Source organism: Pan paniscus, chromosome 1 (assembly GCF_029289425.2).
Source record: "Pan paniscus chromosome 1, NHGRI_mPanPan1-v2.0_pri, whole genome shotgun sequence".
Taxonomy (NCBI): Eukaryota; Metazoa; Chordata; class Mammalia; order Primates; family Hominidae; genus Pan; species Pan paniscus.
This window is the reverse complement of record NC_073249.2, coordinates 94076415-94096896: the sequence shown is the minus strand read 5'-3', so window position 1 is coordinate 94096896 and position 20482 is coordinate 94076415. Positions and strand designations below refer to the sequence as shown.

At 44.8% G+C, this 20482-nt stretch overlaps 1 protein-coding gene across 9 annotated transcripts in view; it reads right to left on the bottom strand.

Annotated features, from left to right (window-relative positions):
- GON4L (gon-4 like) overlaps positions 1-20482 on the bottom strand; it is a 109923-nt gene that overhangs the window by 7941 nt on the left and 81500 nt on the right. For 7 of the 9 annotated variants that reach the window (XM_034937113.3, XM_063604640.1, XM_034937112.3 and 4 more), the window contains 11 exons: positions 20014-20212; positions 18752-18838; positions 17360-17531; positions 15418-15562; positions 13411-13561; positions 9745-9861; positions 7320-9029; positions 5628-5883; positions 4506-4690; positions 2757-2954; positions 217-360 (listed from right to left, as the gene is read on the bottom strand). In XM_034937113.3, coding sequence (XP_034793004.3) covers positions 217-360; positions 2757-2954; positions 4506-4690; positions 5628-5883; positions 7320-9029; positions 9745-9861; positions 13411-13561; positions 15418-15562; positions 17360-17531; positions 18752-18838; positions 20014-20212 — 3364 coding nt within the window. The remainder of the gene's footprint in view (positions 1-216; positions 361-2756; positions 2955-4505; positions 4691-5627; positions 5884-7319; positions 9030-9744; positions 9862-13410; positions 13562-15417; positions 15563-17359; positions 17532-18751; positions 18839-20013; positions 20213-20482) is intronic. The other 2 variants (XM_063604646.1, XM_055100477.2) reach the window with 2 other exon arrangements.

The window sequence follows — 20482 nt, the reverse complement described above, 5'->3', positions numbered from 1 at the left end:
GAAGATCAGACAGGCTCCGGTTTCAGGTAGCAATCCCTCCCTATCCCAGTGCTTTATGCTTTGGGTGAGCCTGAAAAGTCCTTGCCTTTTTCTTCTCCTCCAGGAAGCCCATGAGCCTCCAGAGGCAAAAAGGTATGGAGTAGGTTGGGGAAAGAGACAAGGGAAAGGCCTAAGGCCCGGAAGACAACAGGAAGAAAGCAGGACAGGAAAGAATACCTCGGTGATCTCCTGGGGAAGGCAGTCTGCACAGCCTTGGAGGACCTTGATAATCTTCTGGTGGTGTGAGGGGTTCTCTGCAAAGCAAATCTCCAGCTGCCGAAGGAACTTGCGGCTCTTCTCAAAAGCCTGCTGCTCCTCAAACTACCAGAGTGGAAAGTGGGCAAAAGAGGAGTCATGATACAGCTAGAGCAGGACTTGAGGGTTCTAAGGATAAGAACTAGTGGACTAGGACACAAGAGATGACAGAACCCTGGTTTAAAATTCTAGTTTACAACTATGAGATCTAATTAAAAACCCTAATCTCCATCCACCTTGGGCCACTGGTGGGTAGCCACCCAAAGCAATTAAGATGTGAGCAACAGCTTCAAGAGATGTATATATTTCAAGTTGTTTGCTGTTTTATGGATTGTGAAATCAGACACCAAAATTCATATGATACTTTAGAGTTTATATTACAAAGAATTTTCAGGCTGCACAAGGTGGCTCATAGCTGTAATCCCATGTTGGGAGGCCAAGGCAGGAGGATCGCTTAAGGCCAGGAGTTCAAGAACAGCAACATACTGAGACTACGTCTCTACAAAAAAATTTAAAAATTAGGCAGGGGTCGTGGTGTACACCTGTAGCTCGAGCTACTTGGGAGGCTAAGGCAGGAGGATCCCAGGGGCCTGTGTTGTCCAGGCTCATCTCAAACTCCTGTCTACAGGCCAGCTGTGGTGGCTGATGCCTGTAATCCTAGCACTTCGGGAAGCCGAGGTAGGCAAATCACCTGAGGTCAAGAGTTCGAGACCAGCCTGACCAACATGGTGAAACCTCATCTCTACTAAAAATACATAAATTAGATAGGTGCGGTCGTGCATGCCTGTAATCCCTGCTACCCGGAAGGCTGAGGCAGGAGAATCACTTGAACCTGGGAGGCAGAGGTTGCAGTAAGTAGAGATCGCACCACTGCACTCCAGCCTGGGTGACAGAGTGAGACTTTGCCTCAAAAAACAACAACAATAAAACAACAACAACAAAACTCCTGGCTACAAGGGATCCTCCCACCTTAGCCTCCCAAAGTGCTGGGATTACAGATGCCAGCCACTGTGCCTGGCCATTGTCTCTCTCTTTTCTGTTTTTGAGACAAGGTCTTGCTCTTGTCACCCAAACTGGAGTGTAGTGGAGCAATCATGGCTGAGTGAAGCCTCAACCTCTCAGGCTCAAGTGGTCCTCCCACCTCAGCCACCCAAATAGCTGGGACCAAAGGTGTGCACCACCACACCCAGTTAGTTAATTTTTTTATTTTATGTAAAGATGGGGTCTTGCTATGTTGTCCAGGCTGGCCTCCCAAAGTGCTGGGATAACAGGTGTGAGCCACCATACCTGGCTGACATTATCTCTTTAAAAATTTTTTTTGGCCAAGTGTGGTGGCTCACACCTGTAATCCCAGCAATTTGGGAGGCTGAGGTGGGCAGATCACCTGAGGTCTGGAGTTCGAGACCAGCCTGACCAACATGGAGAAACCCCGTCTTTACTAAAAATACAAAGTTAGCCAGGCGTGGTGGCGCATGCCTGTAATCCCAGCTACTCGGGAGGCTGAGGCAGGAAAATCGCTTGAACCCAGGGGGCGGAGGTTGCAGTGAGCCGAGATCACGCCACTGCACTCCAGCCTGGGCAACAAGAGTGAAACTCCATCTCAAAAAAAAAAAAATTTTTTTTTTTTGTTCACATATACACTGATTGGAACCTCATAATAATACCAGAAGAGAAAATGGGCATCACACATTATATGCAGAACTACCCCACTGTCATTTAACCCCAATAAAACTCTTAGAATAATCCCGTTCCTCCCTTTGTTCCTATTTTTATGACAATAAGTCCAGGACTACTGGGATATCCCTCATGTTTAGCCTCCTATTCTGCAACATTTCACACGTTACCATACCACAGTGGCCTTCCCAGACCGCTGTGTATAAAACCACCCCTCTAGTTTCCTTTCCTGCTTTATTTTTCTGTAAAACATGATCACTATAAAACATTGTATACTATATATTTTGCTGTTTATATTTATTTTTATAATTTATATTTTATATATGCTATATATATATATATATGTTTTCTGGAGTATCATCTGAATTTCCTCATGATAACGTAAGCTCCACGAGGGCAGGAATTTTAGTCTTTTGTAATTACTATATTCCTAGCAATCGAGGTCAGGAATTGCTAGGAATTCCTGACAGTTAGGAGGCACCTAACAAATATTTGTTAAATGAATGTCTGGCTTGATACCAGTGAGAAGCAGAGAGCATATGACTCACCTAAGGTGTCCTTTGGCAACTATAGGTAAAACCCTCTCATTTATCATGTAAAGAAAATGGGAGAATGGGATTGGAAAGATAATACCCTGAAAAGACAGAGGCTTTTATCACTCTGGGCTAGGGGACGGCTGTGTGTCTGGAAGGAGCTGGGAGACTGAAACAGTCTTATTCAACCCCATTCAATCCCAGTCTCACTCTGACCCAGAAGTCCCAGTGTACTTTTTTTCCCCATTCACTTACTAATCCACAGGCCAGAGCTTGCTCAGGTAACAGGAAAGCAGCAAAGTCTTTCAACAGCTGAGGCCAGTCTTGGAGCAGAATTTGCAGGCTTTTGTAGAGATCTACAGCTGTCTGTCTCTGGGTACTTGACTCAAATTCATAGATGACTTGAAGGAAGTCTTCATACTTGCCAGGGATATGTTGTAGGGCTTCTCGCACCTACACGGGAAGACTTTCAATCATCAACACCCTTTATTTGGGCCACAACAAGCAATAAGGGTACAAGGGAGCAGGCAGGGTTATGGTTAGAGAGCTCCAAGAATTATCCATCAGAGGCTGTGCCTCCAACAGATCTTAACATCTGACTGTTAATGGAAGACACAGAGCAATAGGCAAGGTAAAGATCTTTTTCTGAGAGTGAGCAAGTGAAAAATCATCTTCCAAGTTCTACAGTTCTACCCACAAAACCAAGCAATGCTTTTCTCTAGGTCACAGCCCTAACCTTTCCTTACTGATTACAGCCCCATAATGAAATAGGTAACATGTGTTTGTACATGTATTTCAGCATGGGCGTAATTTGAGAGTAAATAATACATAAGTTAGGAATGTCAGTAAAACATTAGGGGATAAGAAAAAGCTATGATTATCATTGCCAGTATTCTGCTTTCCAGGGGGATAAAGGAATCAGGTGGTTACCAAGAGAAGGACATAGTTCTCCAGGACACTACCAAGAAGTGGTTAGCTTATGTGTGGTTTTTTTTTTTGTTTTTTTTTTTGAGACAGGGTCTCATTCTGTTGCCCAGGCTGGAGTGCACTGATGCAATCATGGCTCACTGCAGTCTCAACCACCTGGGCCCAAGTGATCCTCCCACCTCAGACTCCCAAAGTACCTAGGACCACAGGCATGCACCACCATGCTTAGCTAACTTTTTTTTTTTTATTTTTGTAGAGATGGAGGTCTCCTATGTTGCCCAGGCTTGTCTTGTCTTGAACTCCTGGACTCAAGGATCCTCCTACCCCAGCCTCCCAAAGTGCTGGCATTATATGCAAGGGCCACAACGCCCAGCCTGGTTCATTTTTTTTTTTTTTTTTTTGAGACAGAGTCTCGCCCTGTCACCAAGGCTGGAGTGCAGTGGTGCGATCTCGGCTCACTGCAAACTCCGTCTCCCAGGTTCAAGTGATTCTTGTGCCTCAGCCTCCCCCATAGCTAGGATTACAGGCGCCCACCACCACACCCGGCTAATTTTTGTATTTTAGTAGAGACAGGGTTTCACCATGTTGGTCAGGCTGGTCTCTAACTCCTGACCTCAGGTGATCCACCCACCTCGGCCTCCCAAAGTGCTGGGATTATAGGTGTCAGCCACCACGCCCAGCTGGTTCATGTCTTAAGAGCAATGTATTTCCCTGAAATCCACTTGCTGGCCAGTGTACCCACTATCTTTCTTCTCAAGCCAAAGGTTCTATAAAGGTCCTTATCAGCGCACCCAGTAAAGTCACAACCTCCCACTGATGATGGTGGTATCATCTTTCTGCCAATCTCTGGTCAACAGAAGGATGATGGCAGGGTACTAACAATAAACACACTTATGATTGAATTCTATGTCTCCTTGTGGTTCTGTCACAGAGATCTTTTGCCAGAAAAGCCAAGATAGAGGAATATGAAGCCTGTTGCATAGCCTGAAAAACAGACTTTATTTTGAAAAACATCTCCCTTGAAGAAGCAGCCACATTCATAGAGACTGGCAATAACAGGAAGCAGCATTTGCCTACCCTGGTCAGATAAGCTTGGGCAAAGGCCAAGTCCTTCTGCTCCCTGAGTGGATCTCGCTCGAGAATGTCCTCATCATACAGCAACAGCAGCTTGGAGGTGTCCTTGCTGGCCCGAGCCCGACTTCCCCGCTTGTTGCGAGCTCGATGATTGTTCCGGCCTTTTCCAGCAGCTTTGATGCTCTCTCCTTGTAGCACACATGAAAAGGATTGTTTCCCTGTCCCTGCAACCCATGCTCTTCCCATTCCACCACATGCACCACCCCAGCCAAATCCTATTCAATATTATGGAGCAATTCAAGGAAAAGGTTTTTGGGAAAATGGTATGAGAACTAAGTCCGTCAAGTCAGCTTTACGCAGAGTCTGCAGTGTAACTGCCTTAATTGGGATGACAACAAGATAATCAGCTACTTCATATTGAGAAAGGAAGTCTAAAGAGCAAGTGTGGCTTCTGTAGTGCTTTTGAGAGACTATGTCTTGATGAGGAACAAGCAGTGTTTTCTGAAATAAACATGGGTCTTAGCCCCACACATGACAGATAAGGTAACAATCAGTTTAACAAAGTGAACTGCCAGGCACAGTGGCTCACGCCTGTAATCCCAGCACTCTGGGAGGCCGAGGCGGGTGGATCATAAGGTTAGGAGTTCGATACCAGCCTGACCAACATGGTAAAACCCCACCTCTACTAAAAATACAAAAATTAGCTGGGTGTGGGGGCAGATGCCTGTAATCCCAGCTACTCAGGAGGGTGAGGCAGGAGAATCGCTTGAACCTGGGAGGCAGGGGTTGCAGTGAGCCGAGATCGCACCACTGCACTCCAGCCTGGGCGACAGAGCAAGACTCCGTCTCAAAAAAAAATAAAAAAATAAAAAAAAAGAAAGAAAGTGAACGAAGCTAATATAAATCTAGCAACGGATGAGAATCGAATTAAAAATTTCTGAGTATCTGTTCTCCACAAAGATACCACATTAAACATGTTTTGGGGGAGTGGGGTTGCAGAAGAGATCCAGAGGGTTTCCTCTGGAAATCCTCCACCTGGTTTATAAGCTACCCACCCTGCACACTGTCCTCTAGACAATGAGGTTAAGTGAGAATGGTCCTTCAGTATAGGTTTGCCTAGCTCACCTGGTGGAGTTCTGCTGGTCTCCACTTCTGGAGCAGTCTCAGGTGAGGCAAAAGTAGAAGGAGGCTTCTCAGCAGAGTCTCCAACTGCTTCATCCGTCATTTCATCCTCTTTCTGCAGGCTTTCCATTCCTTCTGCTTCTTCTTCCTCCTCTTCTTCTGGCTCAGAGTTCTCCTCCTGAGAATTCTCTTCTTCAGACTCACCCTCCTGACTCATGCGCCTTTCAGATGCCAGCCAAGTCAGTTTCTCCATTGTTTCCTGTAAAACCCTCCGAAGAGTACTTATAATGGCTCTTAGTGGCTCATGAATTGCAAACAACACAAAGCTATATCAGGATAATCTGAAGTTAAACAATGGGGAGCCCACTACAGCTGTCTTGAGGGGAATTCCTTGAGTTATGAAATCCCAGCAATGGGCCAGGTACAGTGGCTCACGCCTGTAATCCTGACACTTTGGGAGGCCGAGGTGGGTGGATCACTTGAGGCCAGGAGTTCAGGACCAGCCTTGCCAACATGATGAAACCACGTCTCTACTAAAAATACAGAAATTAGTCAGGCATGGTGGTACATGCCTGTAATCCCAGCTACTTGGGAGGTTGAGGCATGAGAATTGCTTGAACCCGGGAGGTGGAGGTTGCAGTGAGCTGAAATTATGCCACTGCACTCCAATCTGGGAGACAGAGTAAGACTCCATCTCAAAACAAAAACAAAAACAAACAAACAAAAAAAAACACAAAAAAAAACCACACACAAAACAAGACAAAAAAAAGAAATCCCAGTGATAGCTGACATTCGGCCTGACAGCAGGAGAGGGGAAGAAGTTCCCTTTTACAAACTTCTGTAACCTGAAGATAGTTTTCAGGCTGGAGTGCGATGGTGCAATCTTGGCTCACCGCAACCTCTGCCTCCCCGGTTCAAGCAATTCTCCTGCCTCAACTTCCTGAGTAGCTGGGATTACAGGCATGTGCCACTACGCCCAGCTAATTTTGTATTTTTAGTAGGGATGGAGTTTCTTCATGTTGGTCAGGCTGGTTTTGAACTCCCGACCTCAGGTGATCTGCCCGCCTTGGCCTCCCAAAGTGCTGGGATTTATAGGCGTGAGCCACCGTGCCCAGCTATTTACTATTTTTTTTTTTTTTTTTTTTTTTTTTTTGAGACAGAGCCTTGCTCTGTTGCCCAGGCTGGAGAGCAATGACGTGATCTCGGCTCACTGCAACCTCTGTCTCTCGGGCTCAAGCGATTCTCCTGCCTCTGCCTCCCAAGCAGCAGGGATTACAGGTGTCCGCCACCATGCCTGGCTAATTTTTGTGATTTTTAATATAGATGGGGTTTTACCACGTCGGCCAGGCCAGTCTGAAACTCCTGGCCTTGTGATCCACCCACCTCAGCCTCCCAAAGTGCTGGGACTACAGGAGTGAGCCACCAAGCCCAGCCTATTACTATTTTTTAAGGCATTTAAAGTATGGTCAGGTGATTCAATTTAATGTGTAAACGAGTTTAATATAATAAGTAAAATTTCATCCTTTCCATCTCATTTCACCTCAACACCACAATCATGTCCCATAATGCATTCACAAATCAAATACAAATGATTTTAGGACTATCCATAGTGCAGCAAGCAAGCAGGTGGCATATCAATAAGTGAAACATATTACTGAGTCCACGAAATACTTGAGAATATTCTCCAGCTCTCACCTGGAGTTCTGGGACAGAAAGCACAGATTCCTCAGAAGCTGATGACATTTCATCTTCCTCATCTTGGGTGAGGTCATCAAAGTCCTCTTCTTCCTCTTCTTCTGGCCCATTCTTCTCTCCTCCAGTTTCTGGCCCAACTGGAGTCCCCACTGACTGACCATCAACACTGGATGAATCTTCTGGCTTCCCTGGGGGGCTACTAAGCCTCACTTCAGGATCCATTGAGGACAAAGCATTCTTTGATGATCCTTTGTTCACATCTGTCCCTGAGGTTCCTTCATCAGGGGGCTCTTGAGAAGATGAAGGGGTTTTAGTTGGCTGACTCCTCTCCTCTTCCTTCTGTAAGACTGTCTGTTTTGTTACTTCTCCAGCACTGCTCAACTCCTCGCTTGGGGCACCAGTGTCCAATTCCACAGCATGTTCCACTTTGATGTCATCACAAATATCACGCTCAGGGGATCCACTGATTTCCTCTCTAGCTTCTTCAGGTTCCATCTTGACAATTTCCTCTAAATCCCCAGGGGTAGGGTTGTTTAGAGACTCCTGGATGCCCTGAGGGAGCGGCTCCAGAGCTTGCCTTCCCTCCTCTGTTTTCACAACGGTCCAGCGACAGGCACTATTCTCTGACAATCCTTCTTGGCACTCTGCATCTGCTAGTGGAGGCCCTGGGCTATGTTCCACTTTCGGGAAAACAGTAGCAGAGAGAGGAGATAGTTCCTGGGGCTCTAATTTGGGTTCTAGGCCCTGAAAGGCATTTTCCCCATCAGCCACAGCACAAGCAATGTCCACATTCACGTGGGCCTTATCTTCAGGGGTGGATGGTATAGGAAGATTCACAGAATTGCCAGAAACAATTAAGGGTGAGACAGAGGAGGCCACAAGGGACTGGTTCAATGGACAGGGGAAGGAAGTAGGGTTAACCAAGAGGGTGGTGATGGGAATAGTCTGGGGACTCTGGGCCACAGCTGCATTGACAGGCTGGATCATGTTACAGCCACCGCCAAGGCTCACAATCTTCACAGTGGTAGCAGGAACAGTGAAGATAACAGATGCAGGGTGGTGGATAACAGGGGCAGGTTTCATACAGGGAGAGGCCTTGACTCCTCTTCTCTTTGAGGGTCTGCGTCTCACATATGGCTTTCGAAACTTAGAAGGGGCAAGGGAGGGCAGCATTACCTTGGGCACAGGGGCAGAAGAGAGCAAAGTCTGGGACTCAGACAGAGGGAAGCTTGTCCTGGCCTCAGGGGGCATAGCAGGCAGTGCTGCAGGAGACTCAAAACTCTCACCTCCACTGACCCCCAGTGGAGGGACACCTGGAACTGTCTGTAAAACAGTGGCTGGCTGTATTGGGTGAGGAATCCGGAGCATCATTTTGCTCGGAGGGGCTTCTGAATGAGTTGATCGGGCTGGTGTTTTCCCAGGGTTGAAGCTGGGCTGGAGAGAGGGGCTGGGTTGGATAAGGAGGGGCTTCAGGACTGATGAACGCTTCTGTCTCCAAGCCTTCCTGGGGAAACGGGTGGCAACTGGCTTCAGTTTCAGGACTACACCCTTAGGCAATAGCAGCGGGTACCGAGTTTCACTCCCCAACTCCAAATTGTCTTTTTCTAGGCTTCGATCTGAGTTGATCTCAGTGGTTCCAGTCACATTTCCTACCTCTCTAGCACCATCAGCCATGTGCCGCAGTTCTTCCTGGATGGATGGCAGACTGGCCTATTGGAAACAAGAACACTCTGATCCAGCATATGTCAGAATTTGGGAAAAAGAGGCTTGGCACAATGGCTCACGCCTGTAATCCCAGCACTTTGGGAGGCTGAAGTGGGCAGATCACTTGAGGTCAGGAGTTCAGGATGAGCCTGACCAACACGGTGAAACCCCATCTCTACTAAAAATACAAAAATTAGCTGGGTGTGGTGGCATGTGCCTGTAATCCCAGCTACTCAGGAGGCGGAGGCAGGAGAATCACTTGAACCCGGGAGGCAGAGGTTGCGAGAAGCCGAGATCGCACCTTAGCCTGGGTGGACAGAGCAAGACTCTGTCTCAAAAACAAAACAAAACAACAACAAAAAAAGAATTTGGGAAAAACAATAGGGCTTTCTAAGTTTTAGAGACCTTAGACAGTGTCAAGGCATGTTTCCAAGAAGGGTATCTCTGCATATCAAATCTACAAAGACCACATTCTAATTATACACTTTAGAAACTTCTGTGAATTTCCTTTAGCAAATTATTATTTTACCTATTATTTTGAAAATGCTGTAGAATCACCCAGAGAAGGGCAGAAAAGTAAGGGAAGAAAGGTGAATCAGGAAGATTTCTAAAGTCCTAGTTCTACAACTAAAGCATTAGACGATTAAGGAAGCCCTTGATATTCTCTCAGAACTTTCAGTGACCTTCTGCCTCCTACAGACTTCAAGGAAGAGGGCTGTACCTTTAACCAGAATGGGAGCCGGTGTTCTTCTCTCTCTATAGGTGGCTTCCACTGATGTGGCTGGATCTCTTCACAGCATTTTACTAGGACTGGCAGCTGTTTGGTCTTCTTATAAAACTTAACATGAAAAAAATGCGCATGAATTACATTCCTTCTGGAAACACTGTCCTCTGTCAGGCTGGTGAATGGGGTGGTGGTGGATCAAGAGAAACACACACACACACACACACAAAAGACCACATACACAAACATCCATGAATGCACATATATAAATAGCATATGCTGAATACTTGTACATTTCAAATTAAACTAATCTCTATTTAAATATTTCACGATTATTCAATATTTTCTAACTGATGATCTCTATTCTGGTTGCCAGGAAGGGGAGAGTTTAGGTCACAGAGAGAAAAGGAAGCAGATGCTCAGAGCAATCTTATGTAAGATTTGTTCTTGATCAACAGCTGCAAAGACAACATCGTAATCTATACCTTGGACACATGAAAGCTTCCTTTTAAGCAAATGATGGTGTGAAAGGCATTAGAAGAGAAGGGGGAAAAAAAAGAGCCTGAGAAAGTTCAATTTTAAGAGTAAATGAAGGCTGGGCGTGGTGGTTCATGCCTGTAATCCCAGCACTTTTGGAGGTGGGCAGATTACCTAAGGTCAGGAGTTCAAGACCAGACTGGCCAACATGGCAAAACCCCTATCCCTACAAAAATACAAAAATTAGCCAGGCATGGTGGCACGCACCTGTAATCCCAGCTACTCAGGGGGCTGAGGCAGGAGAATTGCTTGAACCTGGGAGGTGGAGGTTGAGGTGAGCTGAGATCAGAGACAGTGCCACTGCACTCCAGCCTGGGTGACACAGTGAGACTCCGTCTCAAAAAAAAAAAAAAAAGAATAGGCCAGGCGCGGTGGCTCACCTTGTAATCCCAGCACTTTGGGAGGTTGAGGTGGGCAGATCACGAGGTCAGGAGATTGAGACCATCCTGGCTAACATGGTGAAACCCCGTCTCTACTAAAAAATACAAAAAATTAGCCAGGCGTGGTGGCTGGTGCCTGTAGTCCCAGCTACTCAGGAGGCTCAGGCAGGAGAATGGCATGAACCTGGGAGGCGGAGCTTGCAGTGAGCCGAGATCACACCACTGCACTCCAGCCTGAATGACACAGCAAGACTCCATCTCAAAAAAAAAAAAAAAAAAAAAAAAAATTGAGACACGTCTCACTTTTTTGCCCAGGCTGGTCTTGAACTCCTGGGCTCAAGTAATTCTCCCACCTTGGCCTCCCAAAGTGCTGGGATCATAGGCATGAGCCACGGACCCATTTAACTCTTGAATATTCATGTAACACCTGTTTCTCCCAACCTCTGATAGCATGTAAGATTTTTCCTTTGGCTCCAATGTTTTGAAAATTCATGATAATATGGCTTAGAATTTGTCTAGTTTCATCCGTGGTGCTAAGGCACTTGATAAACCGTATTCTGCTGCAGAAAAATCTTTTTCCTTCACGTTTGAGTTGTGTGTCATTTTCTGTGCACATCTTTGTACTTTTTGTTTGTTTCTCTGCTTCTTGGTCTTTGAGACAGAGACTCCTCTGTCGCCCAGGCTGGAGTGCAGGGGAGTGATCCACGCTTACTGAACCTCTGTCTCCCTAGTTCAAGTGAGTTTTGTGCCTCAGCCTCCCGAGTGGCTGGGATTACAGGTGAGTGGCACCATACTTTGTCAATTTTTGTATTTTTAGTAGAGACGGGGTTTCACCATATTGCCCAGGCTGGTCTTGAACTCCTGGCCTCAAGTCATCTGCCTGCCTCAGCCTCCCAAAGACCTGGGATTACAGGCCTGAGCCACCGTGTACGGCCTCAATTTTTAAAAATTTAGAAAAAAATTAAAATAAAAAATGCTACTAGAATGTGTTTCACTAAAGGAAGGAAGTAAAACAAAAACACAGATGTAGAATTCAGGAAATAAGAAGATCCAACACAGTAAGAGGCAAAAAGAATTCCCAGGATGATGGGGAGGAAAAAGCCCAAGACATCAGTGCAGCAAGCCCAGAGAGCAACACGCTTAGAGTGGAATAGTGTCAGAGGGCTCAAGGAGCAATTCCTTCAAGATGAAAGTGACGGAATATCTAGAAGGCCAGACACGCTGAAAGGAGATTAAGAAAATTTAAGTAACCTTTACTGTTGACCTGGGAATAATTACATAATAAAATCAAGTCCAGCCCCATCCCCCTAAAAATGCGATTATTTACTCCAAGAAAAACAAAATGTTCAGCAGGAAAGGCAAGGTATCACAATAACATAGCTGTGAAGAGTATTTATACAGTCCTTAAAATCTTATAGTGTAAACCCTGAATACAACCTAACCAAAATTGTGACATAATTACTAGCGAGGAGATTGGAGAGCAGAAAATGTGCATGTTTGTGGTGGGAGTAAGGGAGTGAGGAGACAGGTAAATCCTCAGCTTCCTTGGCTTATGGTTAATGGTTAATAAATAAGGCCTAAATCCAATATACCAGGAAGTAGCAATTAGAGGCTGAGACAGGAGAATGCCTAAGGCCAAAAATTCGAGACCAGCCTGGGCAATATAGGGACACTCCATTTCTTAAAAAAAAAAAAAAAAAAAAAAATTAATAGGCAAGCATGGTGGCTCATGCATATAATCCCAGCTCCTTGGGAGGCTGAGGTGGGAGGAATGCTTGAGCCCAGTAGCTCGAGGTTACAGTGAGCTATGACTGTACCACTGTACTCCAGCCTGGGTAGCAGAGTAAGACCCTTTCTCAAGAAAAAAACAAAAACAAAACAAAACAAAAGGCTGGGCATAATGGCTCACGCCTGTAATCCCAACACTTTGGGAGGCCAAGCTGAGGCAGGCGGATTGACACATGTCAAAACTTCAAGACCAGTCTGGGCAACAAAGTGACACAGCATCTCCACACAAAATAAAATAATGAGCTAGCCTTGGTGGAACACGCCTGTAGTCCAGGATACTTGGAAGGCTAACACGCCTGTAGTCCAGGATACTTGGAAGGCTAAAGTGGAAGGATCACTTGAACCCAGGAGTTTGAGGCTACAGTGACCTATGACTGTGCCAATGCACTCCAAACAGGATGATAGAGCAAGAACCCGTCTCTAAAAACACAACATAAATATCTAAATAAAAAAGAAGAAACCAGGTGCGGTGGCTAATGCCTGTAATCCCAGCACCTTGGGAGGCCAAGGCGGGTGGATCACTTGAGGTCAGAGGTTCAAGACCAGCCTGGCCAACATGGTGAAACCTCGTCTCTACTGAAAATACAAAAATTAGCCAGGTGTGGTGGTGCATGCCTGTAATCCAAGCTACTTGGGACGCTGAGGCAGGAGACACCGAGGCAGGAGAATCGCTTGAACCTGGGAGGTAAAGACTGCAGTGAGCCAAGATTGCGCCACTCTACTCAAGCCTGAATGACAGAGCAAGAGTCTGTCTAACAACAACAACAACAAAAAGCAAATAAGTGGAATACTGCCAGCGGAATATTGCCCAAAAGGCAATAGGGGAATTAATCTAGTGTAAAGTGGGAGAAATTAGCTTTAGATAAAAGAAGGTTCCTCTTTTCTTTGAGAATAACAAGATAAAAGAATGGGTACATATTGGTGAGGTGCCCGGATGGCGCATGCAGGAAACACTCACTTTAATGATGTTGTCAGGAGCTCTGTTCATGTTGAGGTTCTTGATTCTCACTGTCAGTTGGTGCGCAGTTTTGCAGGTTAGAAGGTACTTGCTGATTAGAGGATTAGGAAACTCAGTTCCTTCAAAATGCTTCAGTCCTAAAGCTAACAAACTGAGAAAGGAGAATGACACTAAATCTCACTTCACAGTCCTTCCTTCTAAAGGGCCTCCCCAGACTAACACATTTTACAATCTACTCTTTCATTTTTTTCTTGAGACAAGGTCTCACGCTGTCACCCAGGCTGGAGTGCAGTGGCACCATCGCAGCTCACTGCAGCCTCTACTTCCTAGGCTGAAGCAATTCTCCAGTCTCAGCCTCCCAAAGTGCTGGGATTACAGGCATGAGCCATGGTGTGTGGCCCAATCTACCTTTTCATTTTTTTTCAGACAGGGTCTTGCTCTGTTGCCCGGGTTGGAGAGCGGGTGGCATGATTACAGCGCACTGCAGCCTTGAATGCCTGGGCTCAAGCGATTCCCGTACTTCATCCTCCCAAGTATCTGTGACCACAGACGTTCACCACCATGCCGGGCTAATTTTTTTCTTCCATTATTTGTAGAGACCAGTTCTCACTATGTTGCCTGGGCTAATCTTAAACTCCTGGCCTCAAGCGATCCCCCTGCCTCAGCCTCTCAAAGTGCTGGTATTACAGTTGTAAGCCCACCATGCCTGGTCAATCTACTTTTTGTAAATCTAATTCTTGTACAAGTTGGTGACTACTCAACAGAAAATTTCAGATACTTAGTGAGTACTGATTAAGTATTATGAATAAGAATAAGGCCAGGCGCAATGGCTCACGCCTGTAATCCCAGCATTTTGGGATGCCGAAGCAGGCAGATCACCTGAGTCAGGAGTTCGAGACCAGCCTGGCCAACATGGTGAAACCTCGTCTCTACTAAAAATACAAAAAATAGCCAGGTGTAGTGGTAGGTGCCTGTAATCCCAGCTACTTGGTCAGGAGAATCACTTGAACCCAGGGGGCGAAGGTTGCAGTGAGCCGAGATCGCACCATTGCACTCCAGCCTGGGTGACAAAAGTGAAACTCTGTTTTAAAAAAAAAAATCAAATACTTCACAATTATGTGGGAACATAAGAAACTAGGCATAAATCATTAATAAACGTGAGATCATGATGAGCTGTATCATGATGAGCTGTATACTAACAATACAAAGGAAGTTCAAAGAGAATAGAAAGGAAGGAGAATAATTCTAATAAAACTAATACAAAATGAATAGGTACCCTGTCAGACAACTTAAACCGGCACCAATACTACCCTCTAACAACATATATAATCGTGGTTACATATACACATATGTGCTGATAACAGTGTGGCAATACACACAAAGGGCCATAAAAATGTTCATAATCTGGTGGGTGTGGTGGCTCATGCCTGTAATCCCAGCACTTTGGGAGGCCAAGGTGGGAGGATGCCTTGAGTCCAGGAGTTTGAGAGATGCCTGGATAACACAGAGAGACCCTCATCTGTACAAAAAAAAAAAAAAAAAAAAAAAATTTAGCCATGTACAGTGGCACACGCCTGTGGTCTCAGCTGCTCCGTGGAGGCTGAGGTGCAAGGATCGCTTGATGTCAGGAGTTCAAGGCTGCAGTGAGCTGTGACTGCCTGGGTGACACAGTAAGATTCTGCCTCTAAATAAATAAATAAATAACATAAAATAAAATAAAAGCGAACCTCCTGCCTTGGCCTTTCAAAGTGCTGGGATTACAGGTGTGAGCCACCATGTCCAGTCTAAAATGCTTTAAAAATGTGTGTGACATCTCCCAAAAAGCAGTATTTGGCACTGCTAGAACAAGCACGTCCTAGAGGGCTCTGCTCATCTATACTGCTTTTCCTTTTGTCTTTTGTGTCCGTGTCTTATTATACAAGTCTTACTTCCCCTAAACTCCTCAAAGGAACTACGTCTTCTCCTTGGGATATTCTGCTGTTTTGATCCCCCAGAGTAAACACTTACTTGTCCTCAGCCTTGGTGAAGACGATCTTATCCTGGGGATTCTTTGCCTTCAGGGAACACACTGGAAGTAACTCTGGATACATGAAAACCTTGCTTGTGGCCAGAATCCAAGCCACTTGCTTTGGCAAACAGGGAAATTCATTCGCTATAAGAAAATAAATCTCGGATAAATCAACTTCTAGGACAAAAGAGGGCTTCATAAAAGCCTGTGAATGCATTTTTGCATTTAGGTAGGAGCTATCCTTATCTAACTTGATTCCCTCCCATCTGCCCACCATCCCCCCAAAAGTTTCCACAGTCTTTCTTAAGCTAACATTATATCTAAAGGGAGTCCCATTCAATGGCAATAAAAGTTGACTCATTCTTTCTTACGTGGAACACTTTATTCACTAAGTAAAACAAACACTTAAAAAGCACCTAGTAAAATAAGGTGCTAACAATAGCGTGTGCTCAAAAATGTTTTACCTCCTTCCCCCCTTAAATACTTGAAGGATAAGAGACCTTCAACAATGCTGTCTTTCTTCCAGAATAATACTCCAACTTCTTTAATCTCCCTCACAAATCTGGTATTCCAAATTTTACTTTTATTTGATTCTTACTCAAGTTCTCCCAGATTCCTCCTGAGGCTGGGAACAAAAGAACCATAAAAGGAAGGAGACAATTCAGTCTCATTCATTTCTCTCTCCCTCTCTCAGCCTCTCACTTTCAGGCACCTCTGCATTTCTAGAGACAAAACTACTATATCCATATTTCTCCTTCCATAAGTGTTATTTTTATATCCCCAGAAGAAAGCAACAGGTCAATAGATGTGTAAGATATTATTATAATTTGGTGTTAAATCAAGTTTTCATTACCATTTCATATCATTTAATATAGCTATTAAAGCAGTTCGGGATCCGTGTCTATGATATAATACACTTAAATACAACTATTTTCAACTTAACGATAAGACTCAGGGACTTAAAATAGAATCCAAAGACAAACCCAAATCCAGAACAAACCACAACTAATTTGCTAAATCAAGAAACAAATGAGAAGCAAATATTTGGCTTAAGTAAATAGCAAGTATTTTCTAAAAAATACTAAACTAATGCAAGGTAGAATCTAAACTTGCAAATTTCTTTAAAATACTGAACATGGCAAATGTATAATCTCTAACTTATGCCTAACTTGCAGGTCAACATTTCATTCAGAATGGAGATATCACTTATGCTGCAGTCAGTATGGTAAATAAAGTTAGTTGATTTTTTTTTTGTTTTGTTTTTTGAGACTGAGTCTCGCTCTGTCGCCCAGGCTGGAGTGCAATGATGCTATCTTGGCTCACTGCAAACTCTGCCTCCTGGGTTCAAGCGATTCTCCTGCCTCAGCCTCCCGAGTAGCTGGGACTACAGGCGCGTGCCCCCATGCCTGGCTAATTTCTGTATTTTTAGTAGAGACGGGGTTTCACTGTGTTCGCCAGGATGGTCTCCATCTCCTGACACTGTGTTCCCCCTGCCTCGGCCTCCCAAAGTACTGGGATTACAGGTGTGAGCCACCGTGCCTGGCCTTAGTTGATCTTAATGAAGACAGTAAAAAGCTAAACATGACCAAACTTTACCACCTGACTTTCATCTTTGCCAGGCCCCAGTTTATCTCGATCTGACTCCTAATACTTACCCCTCATATTGCTGTAGTCCAATTCTTAGCACTGAGCCTCAGATCTCTACTTCCCATATTCCTATACTGTCCACTGCCTCCACACTTTACCCAGGCCCAGAGATTATCACGTAATTCTAGAACTTGGATAATGAGTACAAAGGGAGGATAAAAGAGAAGGAAGAAATTACAAATGTCCTGTGTCCTCCATTCCTAGGCAAGTATCCTAGGAAGTTACCTATGGGATAAGATTCCCACCACCTCTCACCGCAAGTAAAAACTTAAAGCTGACACATCTGTCTCCTACCAGTCTTCTTGACAGTTTTATGAGGGCTGCAGTCAATGCTGACATGTGTGCTGAAGTCTTCAATCAGCTGCATAGCTCCCATCAAGTTACAGGGTTGGAACAGGGTCTGAAACTTGGGGTTGTACTGATGGTGAAGGGCGATGGAGCTTTGAGCAAAGGTTCCCAGCTCTTTCTGGGAAAACAGGACACAAGGAAGATTTAAGACAATTCCAGACAATTAATACCAGTAGCCTTCAGAATCTAAATGAGAAGCTGACCTTCCTACTACAGGATAAAAACAGGTAAAAATCATCATAAAGTCTTTCACAATAAACTACTCTGTTAAGATTATGCCTGAGTTCCCAGATATTCAGGGATTGTATTCTTGTTTTACTTTTAGACTTAGTGAGAAACACTAAGGAATATATGGTCTAGCTCCTGAACTAGAAGTAAGATTATGAAGAATGAGGACTCATTTTTTTTTTTTTTTTTTTTGAGACGGAGTTTCGCTCTGTCGCCCAGGCTGGAGCGTAGTGGTGCGATCTTGACTCACTGAAGTCTCCACTTCCCGGGCTCAAGCGATTCTTCTCCATCTACCTCCCGAGTAGCTGGGATTAATTACAGGCGCCCGCTACCATGCCCGGCTATTTTTTGTATTTTAAGTAGAGACTGGATTTCACCATGTTGGTCAAGCTGTTCTCGAACTCCTGACCTCAAATGATCCAGCCACCTCAGCCTACCAAAGTGCTGAGATTACAGGCACAAGTCACCGCACCCAGCCAAGAATTAGGACTATTACTTTTATTTTATTTATTTATTTTGAGACCGGGTCTCACTCTGCCGCCCAGGCTTGAGTGCAGTGGCGCGATCTCAGCTCACTGTAACCCTCACCTCCTAGGCTCAAGCTATCCTTCCACCTCTGCCTCCCAAGTAGCTGAGAATACAGGTACGCACCACCACATCTGGTTAATTTTTGTATTTTGTAGAGACGGGCTTTCGGCATGTTGCCCCAGCTAGTCTCGAACTACTGGGGTCATGCAATCTGCCTGCTTTGGCTTCTCAAAGTGCTGGGATTACAGGCATAGCCACCGTGCCCAGTCTCAACATCTATAAAACGAACAGTGGTACCAAAAACCTAAGAAGTTAGGTTGGATCTAAAGATGAGGAGGATTCAATAAAAATATCAGAAAGACAGTATTAAGAAAATTGAATACACTCCTTGTCCTTTCATGGGAATCAGTGGCTTACGTTCTCTCAGCAAACACAGGAAGCCTTAACAGAAAGCAGGCAAAGCAATCAAAAATACCCGAGAGAAGAATAAATATAGATTATGATCAGTGAATAACTAAGAAATAACCTGCCAAGCTAATTTCATACTCTAGTCTTTAGAGTTACGGATATTTGGAAACTTACAAGAAATATCCTGGTGGTAGTGGCCTCCGGATTGAGATTGGGGTTGCAGGTGGCAAGAAGGTGGATTTGGGTCAAGAGCTGAACGTGCTGCGGATGGAAAGAAAATGATGAAGTGACATGTTACCACATTGTCATTTCAGGAATCCAGAGAGATCTTTTTTTTTTTTTCTTCTTGGAGAAAGGATCTCTCTCTGTCACTCAGGCTGATGTGCAGTGATGCAATCATGGCTCCATGCCCTCTCAACTTCCTGTGCTCAAGCAATCCTCCCACCTCAGCCTCCTGAGTAGCTGGGACCACAGATGCATGGCACCATGCCTGGCTAATTTATTTTTATTTTTTGTAGAGACAGGGTCTCACTATGTTGCTCAGGTTGCTCTCGAACTCCCTGGCTCAAGCAATCCTCCCACCTCAGCCTCCCAAAGTGCTGGGATTACAGGTGTGAGCCACCGTAACCCAGCCCCCAGAGAGACAATAACCAAGATGTTTGCAACTTTATCACATATATTTTGCTTTCTGAAAGGAGTATGAAAACAACATAGGATCTTGGCATAAATCTCTCAGACATGTTCCCTTGAACAAAATGACAGAACCAGAGGAAGCTTAACCTCAATCCAGAGGGACTGAGGTTAGAAAAAGGAAAAACAAACCTACTTCTCACAGTGAAGGTTGTTAAATTTCAGAATAGATTACTAAGGACTCTTTGAAATCTATATTTCTGAATACCATTAGTGTCCTTGTGTGCTCTCTTCCTTGAGCCATAAGGCATGAATGAACATGATGACTTCTCAAGCTCCTAATGATGTGAAGATACTATGGTTTTAGGAGGTGGTAAGGTAACTATCTCTGACTTTTACAAAGCTGTTAATTTCTGGCCTCAGAGTTAGGCCTTGGTATAATCCAGTATTAACGGCCGGGCGCAGTGGCTCACGCCTGTAATCCCAGCACTTTGGGAGGCCGAGGCGGGCGGATCACAAGGTCAGGAGTTCGAGACCAGCCTGGCCAATATGGTGAAACCCCGTCTCTACTAAAAATACAAAAATTAGCTGGGTGTGGTGGTGGACGCCTGTAGTCCCAGCTACTCGGGAGGCTGAGGCAGGAGAAATGCTTGAGTCCAGGAAGCAGAGGTTGAAGTGAGCCGATATCGGGCCACTGCACTCCAGGCTGGGAGACAGAGCCAGACTCTGTCTCAAAAAAATAAATAAATAAAAATAAATAAATAAAAAATAAAACCCAATGTTAACATGATCAAGAAAAGTCCTACCTGCTGCATCTGCTGCTGGAGTCTCTTCCTCTGTGCTGGGTCCAGAATCAGAGTCTGATGAACTTTCTCACTCTGGGGTTTAACCTTCTCTACTTCCTGCAGCTGTTTGGCTGAAGATTTCTTCATCTTCAGCTGTTCAAATAGCTCCTTCACTGTCCGATGTTGTTCATTTAACAGGTTGGCCAGTGGTTCCTCAAACCTATTCCCAACAGGGAGATGACTGAATTTGAGTGTTTCCGTAGGTCCACAACACATCCAATTCGTTCCAATGATGAGCAAAGAGCCTGAACAATTTTCATTCCCTACTAATCCCCCATCTCACTTTAGCCAACAGTCAAACTCTCAGCCTTTTACAAATCTTTTGCCAAAGTAGTTAGCATGCATCAAATATGATGATTCTATATTACACTCCATCCCATTCCTCTACAATTCCTCTTCTAAATAATATACAAATAAAGAAAAAATTAAA